The sequence below is a fragment of the Podarcis vaucheri genome (genome assembly GCF_965113315.1).
Source record: "Podarcis vaucheri genome assembly, chromosome: 3".
Lineage (NCBI taxonomy): Eukaryota > Metazoa > Chordata > Lepidosauria > Squamata > Lacertidae > Podarcis > Podarcis vaucheri.
Window position 1 is genome coordinate 31,298,773 of NC_138761.1, and position 17,631 is coordinate 31,316,403.

The 17,631-nt window shown below is 42.7% G+C and overlaps 2 protein-coding genes across 3 annotated transcripts; one reads left to right on the forward strand and one right to left on the reverse strand.

Annotated features, from left to right (window-relative positions):
• Window positions 1-873: 873 nt before the first annotated feature.
• Window positions 874-3,403, reverse strand: PFN3 (profilin 3). The gene is made up of 2 exons (XM_082218042.1): window positions 3,181-3,403; window positions 874-1,457 (listed from the first exon to the last, which is right to left on the reverse strand). Exon 2 carries the CDS (start codon window positions 1,378-1,380, stop codon window positions 967-969), a length of 414 nt encoding a protein of 137 aa, XP_082074168.1. The 5' UTR covers window positions 1,381-1,457; window positions 3,181-3,403; the 3' UTR covers window positions 874-966.
• A 3,032-nt stretch (window positions 3,404-6,435) lies between these two features.
• Window positions 6,436-14,036, forward strand: LOC309529544 (mitochondrial amidoxime reducing component 2-like). 2 transcript variants are annotated; one of them, XM_082217867.1, is made up of 7 exons: window positions 6,436-6,771; window positions 8,695-8,868; window positions 9,346-9,508; window positions 10,854-10,994; window positions 11,707-11,768; window positions 11,849-11,962; window positions 12,252-13,764. In XM_082217867.1, exons 1-6 carry the CDS (start codon window positions 6,509-6,511, stop codon window positions 11,922-11,924), a joined length of 879 nt encoding a protein of 292 aa, XP_082073993.1. In that variant the 5' UTR covers window positions 6,436-6,508; the 3' UTR covers window positions 11,925-11,962; window positions 12,252-13,764. The 2 variants fall into 2 exon arrangements, with proteins under 2 accessions (XP_082073993.1, XP_082073992.1); XM_082217866.1 differs by lacking the exon at window positions 12,252-13,764 and adding an exon at window positions 13,772-14,036 and having other exon boundaries at window positions 6,453-6,771; window positions 11,849-11,920.
• The last annotated feature ends 3,595 nt before the right edge of the window (window positions 14,037-17,631 follow it).

Consider the following 17,631-nt stretch of genomic DNA (forward strand, 5'->3'; position numbering starts at 1 on the left):
GTAAAGTTCTTAACTCGAGGTACTACTTCTGGGTTAGTGGAGTCTGTAACCCAAAATGTTTGTAACCCGAGGTACCACTGTATAGACAAATTGGAACAGGGTCAGAGGGTGGAGACCAAAATGAGCAGCAGTATGGAAAAGCAGTCCTATGAGGGAAGGGTGAAGGAACAGCAGGGTATAATTAACATGCAGAAAAATATACTAAGGTGCTGGTGACCTTGATGAGAGATGGTAGTACTTCACATTTCTGAAGGGCTGTCACACAGAGAGCCAACAACCTTTAGTTGTCAAGTTGTAATGTGATTCAGTATGCTGCCTAAAGTTTGGCACCTCCTGTGTTCAGGATCCCCACCCCACATCCCACCAGGTCCTAGTGAATGCTAGAGCTAAAAATGCCCCCGTACCTTTAGCTACTCCATTAAGTGCTATTTTTTTTTAAAAAAACTACTTGCAGTGATTGGTTGAACAATGGATTTCTGTTTATATGCCTGGCACTTCGCATGCATCCTTGCACTGGCATCAATACTGCAAGAAATGTGTGTTACGAGGGTCTGCCTTTTGCTGGATTCATACTTGTCTACAATGCAGAAGCAAGTCACAATTCCAGCAGTCACCATCTCCACAGTGAGAGAAGCAGAGTATACAGGCAGACGCACTGAAGGTGTCTTGCTGAAGGACCCATCAAAACCTGAAGCCAATACTGATCTTTCCCCCCATGATAGAATCTGCAGTCCCCTTAGCACCAGTCAGATAGGTGAGCCAGAAGAAGAGCAGGAGACGCTAGGGATTGAACCCGGAACCTTCTACATGCAAGGCAAAGGCTCTACTACTAAGCTATGGCCCTTCCCATCCTCACAACTCAAGGAAACAGGATGGAGTTTGCTAAATGCCTTTTATTTCAAAGCAGCAATAGTTTCCCCACGTTTTGTCAATCAGGAGAAAGGTGACCCAGACAAATCCTTGGCTCTAGCTGCCTTTTGCCTTCATGTTCGCTATCAAGTCATGCACCTTCTTATTCAGAGCCCCTCCATGGACTCCCTTTTTGCCCATGAGAAAGATGAGCGCTTTGGCACCCTTCCCAATACAGATGGATCTGCTGTCGCCACCTTTGGTTCTCGTGTCCATCACAGCATCTTTCTCTACTAACAAGTTGTCTCGGATTACGCTGCACTTCTTCCCTGCTATGGTGATCCCCGTCTGCAGGAATGCCTTTCTGTCCTGCCCAATAATTATTCCTACTTCCTGGGGAGAGATGGCGGCCAGCAGGCCTCCTGGCTTTGAGGCCCAGACAGATTTGTTGTCAGAATGTCCCACGATCGCTACATCTTCAATGTTTTTGTCCTTCAGGACTGTATTGATGTAGGCTTTCCAGTCTCCCATCCTGCTTTGGCTCCCACAATTTCTTCTTTGACAAGTGTTCTGCCTTTTCTTTGTCTCAGGACTGGGTTGTTTTCCAGCTAATGTTAAAATATTTTTAAAAGTACATATATAAATATATACATTCATCAATTTTAAAATATGTATACACTACTTTTTTAAAAAAAACACCTGACTCCAACATTAATTTACAGAAATATAAAAGATCAGGCAGAAAGTTAGAATGCATCGACAGTGTTGAAACAATGATTCTTCAACAACAACTTCGTTGGACTGGTCATGTTGTGTGGATGCCCGATTATCGTCTTCCAAAGCAACTACTCTATTCCAAACTTAAAAATGGAAAGCGTAATGCTGGTGGTCAACAAAAGAGGTTTAAAGACTGCCTCAAGGCAAATCTAAAAAAATGTAGTATAAACATTGACAACTGGGAAACACTGGCCTGTGAGCACTTCAGTTGGAGAACAGCCTTTACCAAAGGTGTCATGGGCTTTGAAGACACTTGAACTCAGAACGCAAGGGAGAAACGTGCTAAGAGGAAGGCACGCTTGGCAAATCCACACCGTGATCAACTCCCGCCTGGGAACCAATGTCCCCATTGTGGAAGGATGTGTGGGTCCAGAATTAGCCTCCACAGTCACTTATAGACTCATTGTTAAAACCGTGTTTACGGAAGACAATCTTACTCGGCTATGAGTGATCGCCAAAGAAAGAAGAAGAAGAAGAAAGCAAACCATACTCCTTTGCCACTGGGTATGGTGTTGAATGGGGTGCAGTGTCACTCTATCCAGCTCTGCTAGGCTCCAGGCTAGTGCAGAAATTTGCATGCTCTCCACCTTCCATGCCCTGGCTGGCATGTGCAGCAGAGCTGCAGATGCACTGCTTCATTAAGTCCTGCTGGGCAGCAGCTGGAGTTAGGGGTTATACTCCTAAACAGCTTTCCACAATGTGGTGTGCTCCAGATGTTGTTGCACTCCAACCGCCATCAGCCCCAGCCAGAGATGGTCAATGGCTAGGAGCAATGGAAGATGTTGTCCAACAAAAATCTGGAGGGCACTGGGTTGGGGGTTACCGCACTAAAACAAATGAATAATAAAAACAGCATACCAAAAACAATTGTAAAAATCCAAAAGAGTACTTAAAATGCTTAAGTGGTTAAATGGTTTTTGCCTCACACCTAAAAACTGGAACCAGGGAAGCTTCTTTAGAAAGGGCACTTTTATAATGGGATGCACAGCCAAAAATGTTTGCTCTCTGGTTGAGAACTGCCTCTCTGATGGAGGAGGTTTTAGGGAACAGCATCAGCAGATGACCTTAGAATGAAGGCAGGTTAATATGGGAGTAGGTACACCTTCAAGTATTTGAGTCCCAGGCTACTTAAGGCTTAAGGCTTGGGAAAAGGCTAGTGAAGCTTAAAATATATGTTAAAAAATTGAGAAATGGGATCTGGACAAACTGTACCAGTAAAATTATAGCATCTGTATTCTGAACAGAAGCTCTTTTTGAAGGCAGCACAGCCCACATATGGCACATTGAAATAATTCACCTGGGAGTTTACTAAAGCATGGGCAACCTTTGCAAAACGCTCCAGCAGTGGTTACAGCTGCTGAATCAGTCTTGGCTGGTAAAACTCACTCCATGCCGCAGAGGGTGACATGGGTCTCTAAAGACAGAGCTTGATCCAGGGAAGACCCCACCCCGACCCCAAGCTGTGAACTTGCTCTTTCTGAAGCAGAGTGCAAGCCTTTCCAAATCTAGCTGAATACAATATCCCCAAACATGAGAACCATCCACCCTCAGTACCTCTGTAACATCAGCCTGTGGGGTACTGATGAAATGCTGCAAATTGAGATGAAAGCCTGGAAGGAATTGAGATAAGGACTTGAAACCAAGCCCCTGGAGGTTTTAAGCCTGAGGTTCCAGCTCAAGATCCTGGGCTCGTTGGGAGTTCAGGATCAAGGCTCTGGATACCTCAAAGCTCAGATGTCAGGAAAGTTAATCAAATACCACCCTTGCTTAGCCAGCCAAAGGCAGTTTGAGCTCACAAACCAATTGTTTATGTGTTTATGCTTCAACCGTTGCTAAGGAATCCACTGTGATGTCAGAAGTATCTGTAAGCACAGCTGGTCACCCATTATGACCTCATACCACTCCTAAAGTAGAATTATTCTCTATCCTCCATTATGGGATTGGAAAGAAATAAAAATATGTTTTCTTTCCGCCCTTAAGTCTCCTTAATGAAGCTGATTTGCTGTAGGTTCGGGACAGAGGAAGGGGAAGGATTTCACACCACATACAATTCTACTTTGTGTGCTTCTGGATGGGGACTTTATATTGCAAGTCAGATCATATTTTCCTGTGTGTGCATTTGGCACCTTAGAAACTACTCACCCACTAAAAGAAGGCACTAACAAACTTCAACACCAGCAGTGACTGCAGAGATTTAACAGGCTCTGTTGCCATATTGGTTCATCTGCTGAAGGGGCAAAAGCCAGATAAAAGAAAAAGATAGGGCTGGCATTCTGATGAAGGTGACATCCTGTGGATGCTGGAGGTGGGACTTGCAGACATGAGCAGTGCTGATACCACACCTATCTGGAATGGCCATTCAGAGAATTGGGGTGCCTGCATCAATATTTTGATTGGGAGCTAAGCATTCAGATGCACTGGGGAAGATCTGTTGCTCAACCAAGCACTTTCTCTGCACGCAGAAGAACACTGGTTCAATCCACAGCAACTGCAAGTAGGATTGGTAAAGACTCCTGCCTGAAATCCTAGAAAGCAACTACCAGTCAGAGTAGGCGACGCTAAGATGAACCAATGGTATGACTTGATATAAGGCAGTTTCCAATGTTCTTACCCAGCTGGCACAGTCGGAAGGCTACACTTATTGAATCTAGATGGTTCTTGGCCTGACCCACTGAAGCTGTTCTGATATTATTTGAAAAATGAACGAGGAGGTGGCATTTAATATACATGAATTGAAACAAACCTGGCTAAATCTCAGTGCTAAGATAAATTATGTTTTAAGGCCATTTCATCAATGTAAACTGCATTATGCATATTGAAAACTTGGCTAGCTGAGGAAAATAATTCAAATAGTTGATATTTTATTTAAACCGTGCTCCAGTTGCTCAATGCTGCTTGCAGCATTATGAAATCAATTTTCCTGATTTGTAAGTTAGGATCTAATCTAACTTTGTCTTCTAGAGTAGTCCAAATAAAGGCGCTGCCAAGCTGGATTTTCAACATTCTTGAGTGAGGGAGCCAAACTGCCTTTAAGGATTAAGCATAGCTTTCAACATGCTGCTCAAAGTTTGGCAATAGAGCTTAGTTTGTGAGTAGACTTTATCACACACCAGCAAAATGGTTTGGAAGCTGTCACTGTAATTACTTTCCTTTAACGTAGTTCTGAAATCATACATTCTAATCTCATTTGCCTTATGCATATGTGGGACACTTTAGGTAGTTATGTGCATACTTCATCCACTTCAAATGCTGAAGTGAATCAGGTGTGGGGAACCTTTGGCCCTCCAGATGTTGCTGGACTACAACTCCTATCCACTCCAGTAAGCATGATCAATGGGTAGAGTGGGAGACCAGGGTTCTTGTTCTGCTTGGCCATGAAGCTCACTGAGTGACCTTGGGCCAATCTCTCTCTCAGCCTAACCTACCTCACAGGTAGGATACAATAGTATCCAAATGAATAGGATCCAAAATGCAGCAGTCTGATTGGTCCTAGAACAATAAGATTCAGAATGCAGCAGTCTGATTGGTCCTAGAACAATGCAGCAATATGATTGGTCCGCAGGAGCCACCTAATCCAGCTCCAGGTGGAAGTGAATCCTCAATCTGATTGGCCTACAGGAGAATCCAGGAATTAGCCAATCACGTGCGGCCAATGTATATAAAGCAGATATCTTGGGGGAACTTTCATTCCTCACTACTATGAGCTGAATAAAGAGCATGAAATCCATACTCGACTCCAAGTATATTTCAAATGGAGAGGGGAGGGGAGAAACTAGGTCTGCCACCTTGAGAGCTTTGGAGGAAAGGTGTGTATAAATAAATGAGCAGGCTCCAGTCAAGACCTTTTGGCACCTGAGATGAACCACAAAATGATGCACCCCCTGCCAGGGAAGAAGGGGAAAGTGAAAATCTTCATCAGAAACAGGGAGGGCAATAAAAAGGTGGGCTGGGGAAGGGGCCTACTCTGAATCACTCTGGCGGGGAGCAGAACCCAGGAGACCCCAGAGGAGACCCCCCCCCACTTTCTCCCTGGAGTGGAAGGAAGCCAGTAGTGCCTCCCAATTCGCTGAGAGGCTGTTGTGGAGAGGCTTTGAGGGGGAGCCGAGGAGGTGGCAGATCCAGCCTCCAAGTTGCGCAACGCCATGGCAGCGGCGGCAACAGCAGCGGCTGGGGATATACCTTGGGTTAAGTACTTAATTCGTTCCAGAGGTCCACTCTTAACCTGAAACTGTTCTTAACCTGAAGCACCACTTTAGCTAACGGGACTTCCTGCTGCTGCTGCGCCGCTGGAGCACGATTTCTGTTCTCATCCTGAAGCAAAGTTCTTAACCCGAGGTAATATTTCTGGGTTAGAGTCTGTAACCTGAAGCGTGTGTAACCCGAGGTACCACTGTACCTTATTTAGAGACCAAATATGCCGCCCGTGTGGATCCTGCTGCCTGAGGCAGTTGCCTCACCTTGCTTCATGGACTCATAGCTGGAGGGTCAGAGATTCGCCACACCTGCACGAGACAGGCTTTTCCTTCGCTTCCAGATGTTGGTTGGCCATGGAGGGGGGGGGGCTCCCTGCTCATTTTATAACAATACTGAAAAGTCACACCACCATCTCCTCCTGGGTCTGCAGCGACAAGCGCCTCAAGAGTCCTAAGACGAACCATTTCCCCTCTGCATGGACGGCTGACGAGGGATCTCACGGCCTGATTTCTGGCCGAGATTCCCGCCCAAACGCCGCGGCCTCCAGTGGGGCTCCGGGGGCGGCGTCTCCTCTCCCTCCGCAGCAGCAGCGAAAGCCTCGAGGGAGCGGCCTGCTTCTCATATAAACTCGCGCTGCCCCTTCGCGGCGCTGCTTCTCTCTAGCGTTGCTGCTGCAGCCGCCACCGCCATGGCCGGCTCCGCTCTTCAGTCGCTGCCCAAGCCTCGTCCCGGCTGGCTTTTGGCCTCCGCCGGCCTGGCCGTCCTCCTTATGCTGGGGGCTGCCGCAGCCTGGCGCCGGCGGAGGCGCCTCCGTCCAGGGCGGCGGGAGCTCAAGGCGGTGGGAAGGGTCTCGGGCCTTTTCATCTACCCGGTCAAGTCCTGCCGCGGGGTGGCCGTGGAGCGGGCGGAGGTGACCGAGCTGGGCCTCCGCAACGGGGACCTGGGCGACAGGTGGGTGTGCAAGTCGGGAAGCGTCGCTTTTTCTTGCTTCTGTGGGTTCCCCACCCCACACCTCACCTCCCAGCCTCCTTTCTAACTTGCTTTCCTCCCAAACTTTTGGAGAAGCGTGTGGACAGGTGTTTTAAGAACGCGTCAATTTTTTATTTATCGAATTTAGATATCGCCTTTGATCCCAGGATCGTGTGCCTGTTTACTCGGACTAAGTGCATTTTGGGGCTTGCTCCCACGTAAGTGTGCAAAGGATCGAAGTGTGCATTTCGATGCAGCTAACGCCCTAGGCGAGCTTGCATAAGATTGTAGCTGTTTGCGCAAATCCTTTGCACACTTTCATGGGCATAGCCAGGATTTATGATGTTGGGGGGGAGATTTCATGTTAGTGGGGGCTGAACCTCAGTTAAGTATTTCTATTGATTTTATTGATTTAGGGGGGGGGCAGCTGCCCCCACTTGGCTACGCCTATGCACACTTCCACAAAAATCGTCTAGTACAGCAGGCTTGCAGGATCTGTTCCATTTACAGTGGCACCTCAGGTTAAGAACTTAATTTGTTCTGGAGGTCTGTTCTTAACCTGAAGCACCACTTTAGCCCGAGGTAATATTTCTGGGTTAGCAGAGTCTGTAACCTGAAGCGTATGTAACCTGAAGTGTATGTAACCCGAGGTACCACTGTATTTACTGGAACCCTGAGTGCCACAGTCAGAGCCAGTTGTGAAGAACATACCCTTAACAATTCCTGGATCAGGGATTTGTCTTGGAGTAGCAGAAGTGCAATGAGTTTACAGTTCTTCCACACAGAAGTCCAGCCCTATTGTAAAGTTGGAAGGGACCCCGACAGTCATGTAGCCCAATGTAGGAATCTCAACCAAAGCATCCATGACAGATGGCCATCTAACCTCTGCTTTTAAAAACTTCCAAGGAAGGAGAGATCACAATCTCCTGAGGTAGTCAGTTCCACTGTCAAACAGCTCTTACTGTTCAGAAAGTTCTTCCTGATGTTTAGTTGGAATCTCCTTTCTTGTAACTTAGAAGGCGAAGCTGTTGGTTCGAGTCCTGCCCTCCAGAGCAGGAGAAAACAAGCTAGTTCTGTCTTCCACATGACAGCCCTTCATATAAATTGCTTGATTCGCAATAAAATGAAACTGCTCCAAGTGAGATAAAGGTTACAGCTGCCCGTGCCTGTTCTGGAAATAGGTTCTTTTAAACAGCACTTTGCTGTGAAAAGAGAAGCACATACCATGGTCAAAACACCCTGAAAGTGCCAAGTTAAGCTTAATCTCCTTTCACTCCCCCACCCCTAACACAAGGGCAGTGGCAGAAGGTGGAATATAATGGTATTTTTACCTGGCTATGATGTGCAACTCAGACTGTGAGTAGGGACTTAACCCTTTGTTCTTTTCTTCAGAATGTAAGACCTTTTGAATCTTGACACCTTTCACCCTGGCTTTCCTCTTCTCCAGTTGTACAACTCAGTACAGTACTTGGTCTGGCATCCCCTGTTTGTTCGTGTTTTGCTTTCTGTCAGGCTGTATCCTGTCCCTCTTTCTCCACTGTGCTTACCATGCTTCTTTCTCCTTAGGGTTTTTGCTTGGCTTGCTTCTTTCCCTTTTAACCAAGCTTTGGCAAACAGAAAACATCAGAGGAAGCTCTTCAAGACATGGCATTGAACATTATCACCTGCTATTTGCAACAGATGAAAGTGCTGTTGTTAAAGGGGCAGCTACAAGGGCCGTTTCAAAAACTGACAAGTGCATTCTTCCTCTTCTTTCATCTGCTTCACCTTTCAGTAGAGCAAAAAAAGTATTGTGGCACCATGAAGACTGAAAACGTAGGTCTTAAGCTTTTGTGGGCTACTGTCCATTTCCATCAGATGTATAAAGCCTTATCAGCTTTCAATTTTGGTCTGTTTCTAACTCAGGTGTTGGCTTATAATAAAAGAAGATGGACATACAGTGACCGCTCGGCAGGAGCCTCAGCTAGTATTGATTTCTGTCTCCAGTGAAAATGGCTGTTTAACTCTGAGAGCTCCAGAAATGAAGGATCTTCGTATTCCCTTCCAACTGTCGGTCAAAAACCCAGTGCAGAATTGCAGGTGCTTTAGACTTCCCTGTAGGTCACCTATTAGGTGTTCTACATAATTCTTAATATTCCCCTCCCCACCAAGCTACAGCAATAGAGTTGGCTTAAAAGGCAACCCTCCATTCTAAAAAATCTTGACAATAACCACAAGGGGACACCAGTGAATGACATTAATTTTTGTGTGTGCGATGCAACTGATTTTCAAGTTTTGAGCCTTATTGTCCATTCTGAAGAGTTACCACAAACTATGCTTCTGTATGTAGAGGTTTTCTATATTTGACCCTAAACTGCTTTAGGAAGAGTAGTTTTTGAACATGTGAAGTCCTTGGCTTTGTCTATGTTTTCTCTAATAGGGCATATGACAGGTATGGGTGGGGATTTCCATTTGAGAAAATGATTAGCTTCTCCCCTTCTCCAGCATTGTAGTATTAATTATTTTAATGACAGTTGTTAGGAAAGATAGTACTGATGCCTCCCACAAATCTTGCAGACTGTTTGGCTTTGATGTCCAAGGCAGAGACTGTGGAGAAGAAGCAGCTCAGTGGATCACAACCTTCCTGAAATCAGAACCATACCGTTTAGTTCACTTTGAGCCGAACATGGTTCCTCGGAATTCAAAAGATCTTATGGAACCTTTCCGACCCACTGATAAGGTTAGGAAACAACTTTGTAGTGATCTTTGGAGTGTGCCACACTCATAGTTTTGGTGTGAATTTGCTTTTTAAAGGTTGTATTCTTTTGTCTCATGAGTTTAACCAACCAACCAACCTACTGTTGGTTTAAGTTGAGTAGTAATGACCAATATAAATGGATTGCAGGCAAATAAGTTGTGTGCTGGAAGACCCCTAGTACAAGCCTAAAATAACTGGATTTTGGCTCCAATAGAATATTGTTTGAACAATGGCATTTGCTATAAGAAGTTTTTGTTGCTTTAGTTAGATGTTGCCTTTACATTAACAGATCCTTTACATCCTTTGCTTATCCCTTCTCACCGTTTTATCATGTCTAAACTTGTTTTCCAAAGACCGGCTTGACCAAACTAGTGACCTCTGACTTTGAAAATCAAGTGCTGGCAGCTGCTTGTGGTGTCTGGTACTTGTGGTGTTTATTCTCCCAAGCTTTTTATGTATTGTAACTTATTGTGTATTTTATTGTTTCTGTAAATCTCCCTAGAAGCCTTGTTAAAGGGTGGTATATGATTTTTAAATAAATAAAATGTTGGTACTTGTATACAGCGCTGGGGATTTTCTTGAAAAAAATCGAATTGCAAAATTTTCCTATGCAAATTGGAAAAATTGGCATAAGGTAATTTGCATGAGAAAGTTTCAGTTTCTATTGGGAAATTATCCAGTGCCCTAGAGCAGTGAAGGAGAACCTATCCCATGGGTCTAATGAGGCATGGTAGATCCCTCCCCATTTGGCCTATAGCAAGCATAGGCAAATTCGGCCCTCCATAAATTTGCCTAGGCCTGGCCTACAGTATGGTTTGGTCCCAAACCACACCCACCTGATGCCATGACAGGTAAACCCACAGAGCCAAATTAAAAAGGGGAAATCAGGAGTGCACTTAGAGCATACTCCTGATTATTTCTATGAAGCTGAATTACATGATGGGCAGCTCTGTCAAAAGCTGCCTGTGGGATGTTTAGGAATTCTGGATCCAGTCCCTTGGCTCCAGTTTCCTACCCTTGCCCTACAGAGTGACCTAGTTGAGCATGTTTGTTTACTGGGCTAAAGACTTTGGAACTGCTACTGTTGCCTAATACTTCTGCAGTTGCCATCAAATAATTGCTGCTATAGAACTTATGAAACAGAGAACGTTCTCTGCCACACCACTACTTGTATAGATATGTCTGCTTTGCGGCAGCCAACTCCAGTATTCTTGAGAACCATATCTGTTAATGGACAACCATGTACGTTTTAATCAATAAATAAAATGGCAATCGGCCACTGCCAGATTAAATGCTGTCTGTCTTACAACAATCTCTCTCTCTCTAGATTGCCTATCCTGACTGTAGCCCGGTTATGGTGCTTTCTGAAGCGTCTTTAGAAGAATTAAATACCCGATTGGATAAGAAAGTTACAATACGCAACTTCAGACCAAACATTCTGGTCACAGGTTGCAGTTCTCATGAGGAGGTAATACATGGAATATCCCCCTCACCAAACAATACCTTTCCATTTGTATATGTCAGAGAGATAAAGAATTATATGACCTTCCGTGAACATCTGAAGCCCTGTATTGGGAAGCTTTTATTGTGTGATGTTCTCTTGTGTTTTTGTATATTCTGTTGGAAGCCGCCCAGAGTGGCCGGGGCAACATAGTCAGATTGGGGGTGGGGTGGGGTGGGTGTGTAACAAAAAAAATAAAATTACCGTATTTTTTGCTCTATAAGATGCACCAGACCACAAGACACACCTAGTTTTTGGAGGAGGAAAACAAGAAAAAAAATCTTCTGAATCTCAGAAGCCAGAACAGCAAGAGGGATCGCTGCACAGTGAAAGCAGCAATCCCTCTTGCTGTTCTGGCTTCTGTTGATAGCTGTGCAGCCTGCATTCACTCCATAAGACGCACACACATTTCCCTTTACTTTTTAGGACGGAAAAAGTGAGTCTTATACAGCAAAAAATACGGTATTATTTTTAAACTGTCACTTGGAGCAAAGTACTTTTGTATTTATAAGGCTGCAAGTTCTTATATGCAAGTAGAACTCTTTAGTGCAGCCTTGGGCTCCTTCGGGAGGAAGGGCAAGGTATAAATTTAATAAACAAATAAAAAATACGAAATAAAACACATTCTACATGCAAAGCTTACAAATGACCTAATATTGTGAACACTATATTTCCACAGGATACCTGGGATGAGATATCTATTGGTGGTGCAGAAATGAAAGGTGCAATGGGCTGCCCCAGGTAAGCAATTTTGCATTGCATCTGAAGAAGCAAGGAAGTACTTGAGGTTGCTGTTACCTCATTCTGTTTCTTCATTACAGGTGTATACTTACTACTGTTGATCCAGACACTGGCATCATGGACAGAAAAGAGCCTCTTGAAACCTTGAAAAGGTAACAAAAAATTTCTGAGTTCCTCCTCCATCATCTGAGTAGGTATATCCAGGGGTCTGCAACCCGCGGCTCCGGAGCCACATGTGGCTCTTTTACACCTTTGCCGCGGCTCCAGAGCGGATACTAGCGAGGGGAGGAGGCGCATTGTGCGCCCCGACACTCCCCACTGTGGCGGGCGCTGTACTGGCTGTGACGTCGCATGGGGCGGTGTGTGTGTTAGTCACGGACCGTCCCGACGTCACCTTCCCGGTTTTGCGGCTCCCAGTTGTTGTTTTTCTTCGGAAACGGGTCCAAGTGGCTCTTTTTGTCTTAAAGGTTGCAGACCCCTGAGGTAGACTAATGATTGTGTGCAGCTCTCAAAATGTGATCATGTCTTGAAATCCTGTTTCTGTGGGAATTCTCTCTGCATTTTAGTAAGGCAGTAAACTTGCAAAACTAGACTAAAAACAATCCATTATCTGTTGAACTGACCATTCTGAATGCTTACTAATATGAAATCTGTCAACAAAACAACTTTTAAGAGTGCAATGTGCTCTGCTTTTTCTCTTTAATGTTCCTAATGATCTAATGGTAATAGCTGAACCAACGAGTATTATTATATAATAGTAAACAACAAATTAATATTTAGAATGAAGCATGCCAGCTGCTTTTCGGGTCAACAAAGCATTCAGTAATGACAATAATATGTTGTTATTGTAGGTGAGTATGATGGCATGCTTGTTTAGGATCAAGATGACTAGTACAAGCCTCTACTCAGAAGTAACCCTCATTTAGTCCAGTGGTACCCATTCCCAGATAAATGTGCAAAGAATTGCTGTGTGGTGGCGCAGCAATAAAACTACTAGCACATTTGGAAAGCTAAGCAGGGTCTGGCATGGTTTCAAAGGGAACATGGTCTGGGTTTCCTGCCTTGCAGGGGGTTGGATTAGATGACCCTCCTGGTACCTCCCAGTTCTACATTTCTATGATTTGAGCTGAAACGCCCTAACACTTTGGCTCCAGCCTTATTTTTTAAAACTAGAAAACGTCTTGTGGCACTTTAAAGACTAACATTTACAGTATTAGGCACAGACTTTCATGGACTATAGGCTACTTCATCAGATGCAGATTGGACATGGACAGTAAACCTCAAAAACATATCCCATAAGAAATGTGTTAGTATTTAACATGCCACAGGCCTCTTGGGTGTTTTTGCTGCAAAAGACTAACACTGCGTAATCCTCTGCAAAAATTTTAAGCAGTAGCTCAGTTGGTTAGAGCATGGTGTTGATAACTCCAAGTTTACAGGTTTGATCCCTGTATGGGACAGCTGCATATACAAGCATTTCAGGGGGTTGGACTAGATGATCCTCAGGGTCCCTTCCACCTCTAGTTCTGTGATTCTAAATATTAAAGAGCCTCTTAATTAAGTGTGCTTCATTTGCTATAATGTTTTTCACAACAGCTCTGATTAATCAACAAATTTGGCCCTCTGATGTGTAAGTAAAACACTCAAAACGAAGTCCTGTTGACCTGAATGCAACCAGTTTCCGTGCAACTAGCATGCAATGGAATTCTGAGCAGGTTTACTCAAAAGTTAAGACCTATTGATTTCATCAGTGCTTGCTTTCTAGTAAGTACATTAATTTGGCAGTGGTTTTCTCTCTGTGAGATGTCCTTTCCATCTACTCCCAAAAGTAATTGTTACTAATTTGCCAATCATGAAAGTAACAAAGTGAAACTTTTTATATGCTTGGAAATCCTGTATTTCTATCAGCTTCTTACCAAAATGTTTTCTTAGTCACTTAACTTGAAAGCAAGCATATTTAGCTATTTTGTGGATGGCTTATTGTTCTCTAATCTTCTTTACAGTTACCGCCTGTGTGATACTTCTGAACGGCATATATACAGAACACACCCTCTCTTTGGATGGTATTTCGGAATTGATAAAACAGGAACAATTCAAGTTGGAGATATGGTGTACAAGGCAATCTGATGGTGTAAAAGACATCATAAAAGGAACTATTTTGTACGTTTTTTATGAAAACTGTGCCAAAAATAATTGTTTGGGGGCCTTTTTAAATAAATCTTTTCTACCTTATATTCAACAATAATAAATGTGGTGTTTTAAGACAAACCATGGGTTTATTTTATTTATTTTTATTAATTTTCCAAATTATTAAAAATCATACCAAATTAAGTTAACATAATAAAATATCTTAAAATCAGGTTTCCCGCTTTTGTTCTGAACATACTATCATCATCATTTCTTCACATTGCCGAATCATTTCTTATGTTGAGTCGAGTTGACATCCTTCACTTGCCATTAAACATTCTTCAGCTACCCTCTTTTTTCACCTAACAGCACCTCCATTACATCTTATAAATAAGTAATCTGTTTCACGTATGCAGTCCTTCAAGCTGCTCTTCTGGTCGACATAGCATTCAGTTACGACCGTAATATGCTATTATTGTAGGTGAGTATGATGGCATGCTTGTTCAGGATCAAGATGACTAGTGCTTGATTGATGAGAGTATCACTTGATGCTCTTGCGCTCCGCTCATTTTGAAAAGATATCTATCAATCCATATTTTGCAAATTAAAAAGATACTTTTATACTATGGTATGTTCTTCTTGTTGTTGTTGTTTAGTCATTCAGTTGTGTCCGACTCTTCATAACCCCATGGACCAGAGCACGCCAGGCACTCCTGTCTTCCACTGCCTCCCGCAGTTTGGTCAAACTTATGCTGGTAGCTTCGAGAACACTATCCAACCATCTCGTTTTCATTGCAACACAGCTTGCATTATCTTCTGTTGTGCGTAGTAGTGCTAAGCTTGTTTGGAACGATGCTCACTTATTCCAAAGTCCCCCCCAAAATTGGCGGAATTTCAAGTTCTCCAGAACTATTTGTTAGGCAAGACCATGCAAAAGTTGAGATAGAGGGTGACTGGACAAGGAATAATAAACAAAAATTAGGCCAGGTGTTAAAGCCACAAGATCTGCTTACAGACTGAGTTGGAAGTGGAGATAGCAGGCTCAGTTTTCTTCTGGGTTGAAGAAAGAAAAGATAACTATTGTTCCATTGGTTTGAAAAGAATATTGCTGGACTTTGTTTTGTTTTTCATCTTGTTCAACCACCCCATAACTTGTATAAACCCTGATACAGGGTTGAAAAGTTTGCCACATTTTGATACTTTTGGGTTCATCCTACCCTGTGAATGTTGGAGGTTGTTTCCTAAGCACCACGACTCCCCTTGTTCTTTCATGTGCTTAGAAGAATTGCACCCATTGCAATTGTTGCAAGTGATCTGATATGGGAAACATTATTTGAATGTATAAAAAGCGTCCTCCTTGCATAAAATCATCGGACTGAAGTAGCAGAGATAAGTTACCGTATTTGAAAACATTGTCCAAAGTTTTTATAGTTGCTAGTAAACTGAACTAAATGTATACATGTGTATCTAATGTGGAGTCTTTATAGCTTTTTCACATGGTAAAAGTATCTATGTGCCTCCTTTTCCAACCGCCCTGCTGCCTCATATCCCAGTGCTATTTTCCAGCAAAATGTACAGTGAAGCTTGAAGAAACTGGAATTTAGGTTGCAATCCTATACACTTCTGAGATAAAGTCCCATTGAATTAAATCATGAACTTATACCTCTAGACATGTATAGGATTCCACATCAAGACTGTAGTCTTTTGTATGCTCTCCTGAGAGTAAGCCTCATTGACCAAGTAGGACATACTTCTGAATAAGCATACTGCACAGCAAGATAGTGCTGTTAACTAGAAACCGCCATTCTGCGTATTCCTTTGTATGTGAAAATGACAGGTTTCTGTCTTGGAGAAGAGTAGCAAAGGTTGATAGCTGTTAGAAGAGCAATAATTATTTCAGTATCTCACCAAAAAATAAAAGGACCAAAAAAATAAAAGGACCAAAATAGTGCAGCTGCATACTTTTCTTTCTTTTTAAAAGGCCTTTTATGGTGGTGAGAAGCAACTTTGTTCTACAACCAGTTTTAGTTCTGTTAATAAATGTCTGTGTGTGTTAGGGAGTTTAAAAACAAGAGGAAGGTTCAAATGACCCTCATAGAAGGTTCAAATGACCCTCATAGTCCCTTCCAACTCTACAATTCTATGTTGTTGGGAATAATTAACTATAAAACACATTTAAAGGCCTGGGCTATGCCAGTAGGTTCCAAACACCCAAGTAATCTTTCTTTTATATTTTACCAGATAAGACTTCAATAAGCTTAACTTTTATCTCTGAACTTTGTCATGGTAGTTTTTTCCTACAAAAACAACAGACTCTTAACAGTATAATTCCCAGCAGATTGTCACTGAGAGAGGGAAATATTAAAGGAGTTGAGTTCTTAGTATAAATGGTTACTTTTTCCAAAGCAGAAGTTTAATGTAGAGTGAAACACCACTCAAGCCCAATGTAATTAAATTTGTTTGTTTTTTAAATATACTTGTCTTAACTGCAGTTCACAAGGGAATTGTTCTGATCTAGCTGTGCAGTATCCCAATATATGTCATTGGACAGCTCATAAATAGTTGATTCCTGCTTAAGCTGAATATACTTGTTCTAAAAACAAATCCTGATAGTCTTCTGCACAATAAGCCCTGTATCAGGAAGTTTTTAATGTTTGATGTTTTAGTATGTTCTGATATATTCTGTGAGCCACCCAGAATGGCTGGTAAAATCCAGCACCAGATGGGGTATAAATAATAAAATAATAATATAATATAATATAATATAATAATAAATTGTTATTTATTAAGATTCACCTTAAGGTCCCTGGGTGGGTTACAACATTGAAGCACAAGATTAAAAGGGTTAAAATTTCTTGCAATCACGAAAATAAGGTGGGTCTGAAAAATAAAACACTTCAAATGTCAAAAGCCAACGCAAAATGGTTCTTGAATTAGCATTGTAATATTTTGTTCTTTGAAGCACCTTCATGTGTTTTCCAGTCAATAAATTATTCCTCTACCTCAATATCTTGGAGCAAGGGGCTATAATGTATACATGTATAGAGGTATTGCTCTAAAAAGGACTACTTCAGATGTGATTGTTTCCTTACATGTGAGTGTACATGACTACCTAAATTCTGTAGGCAGCTTTGAAAATTTCAGTTCCCCATAGGACTCTCATTTGATGTAAATACACTATGTTGTTACAAAGCTTGCCAGTATGACCCCCCCCAAACCAGGCAACATGCCCAGATTTAACTTGAAGTTAGTTTTGGAAAGGAACAATCAGTTTACATTTCATATATACAGACACAGTAATGATCCCCAAACTGGAAAATATGGCATATTAATCAGTTAATACCCAACTGGAAGAAATGGATGTTTCAAGTGGAAGATGCACTTTTGCACCTATATGGGAGCTGCCTTCAGTGCTTAAGGGGAACTGGGAGAGAGATGGACTGTCTTTAGTCTCCCTCTCCTGTCATTTGTAGTGAAAGAATGTGTGGATTTGGGAAGGTGACAGAATTAGGGCATCTACGAAGTCCCATCCATCACTGTGGGTACCATGACGTATAATTTGGAATTCTGGCTGACCTGAAAGGAAAGTGGCTAAGTGTTCCAACACAAAGAGTAAAAACTCATTGATTTGTTTTTTTAGGTCTCTGCCTAATAACTTTTCCATGTTGAGCCCTGCAAGTGGAGTTTTTCTATTCTTTCAGCTGTTTTCTTTGGGGAGGGGTGTGTGTGTTTTCTC

What these genes read in the sequence shown, in the direction of transcription:
- PFN3 (XM_082218042.1), bottom strand. Translation starts at nt 1,380, where the DNA reads ATGGGAGACTGGAAAGCCTACATCAATACAGTCCTGAAGGACAAAAAC.
- LOC309529544 (XM_082217866.1), top strand. Translation starts at nt 6,509, where the DNA reads ATGGCCGGCTCCGCTCTTCAGTCGCTGCCCAAGCCTCGTCCCGGCTGG. An exon ending in GTTGCAGTTCTCATGAGGAG is followed by an intron (nt 10,995 to 11,706) that starts GTAATACATGGA and finishes ATATTTCCACAG; the next exon opens with GATACCTGGGATGAGATATC. An exon ending in GGTGCAATGGGCTGCCCCAG is followed by an intron (nt 11,769 to 11,848) that starts GTAAGCAATTTT and finishes TCTTCATTACAG; the next exon opens with GTGTATACTTACTACTGTTG.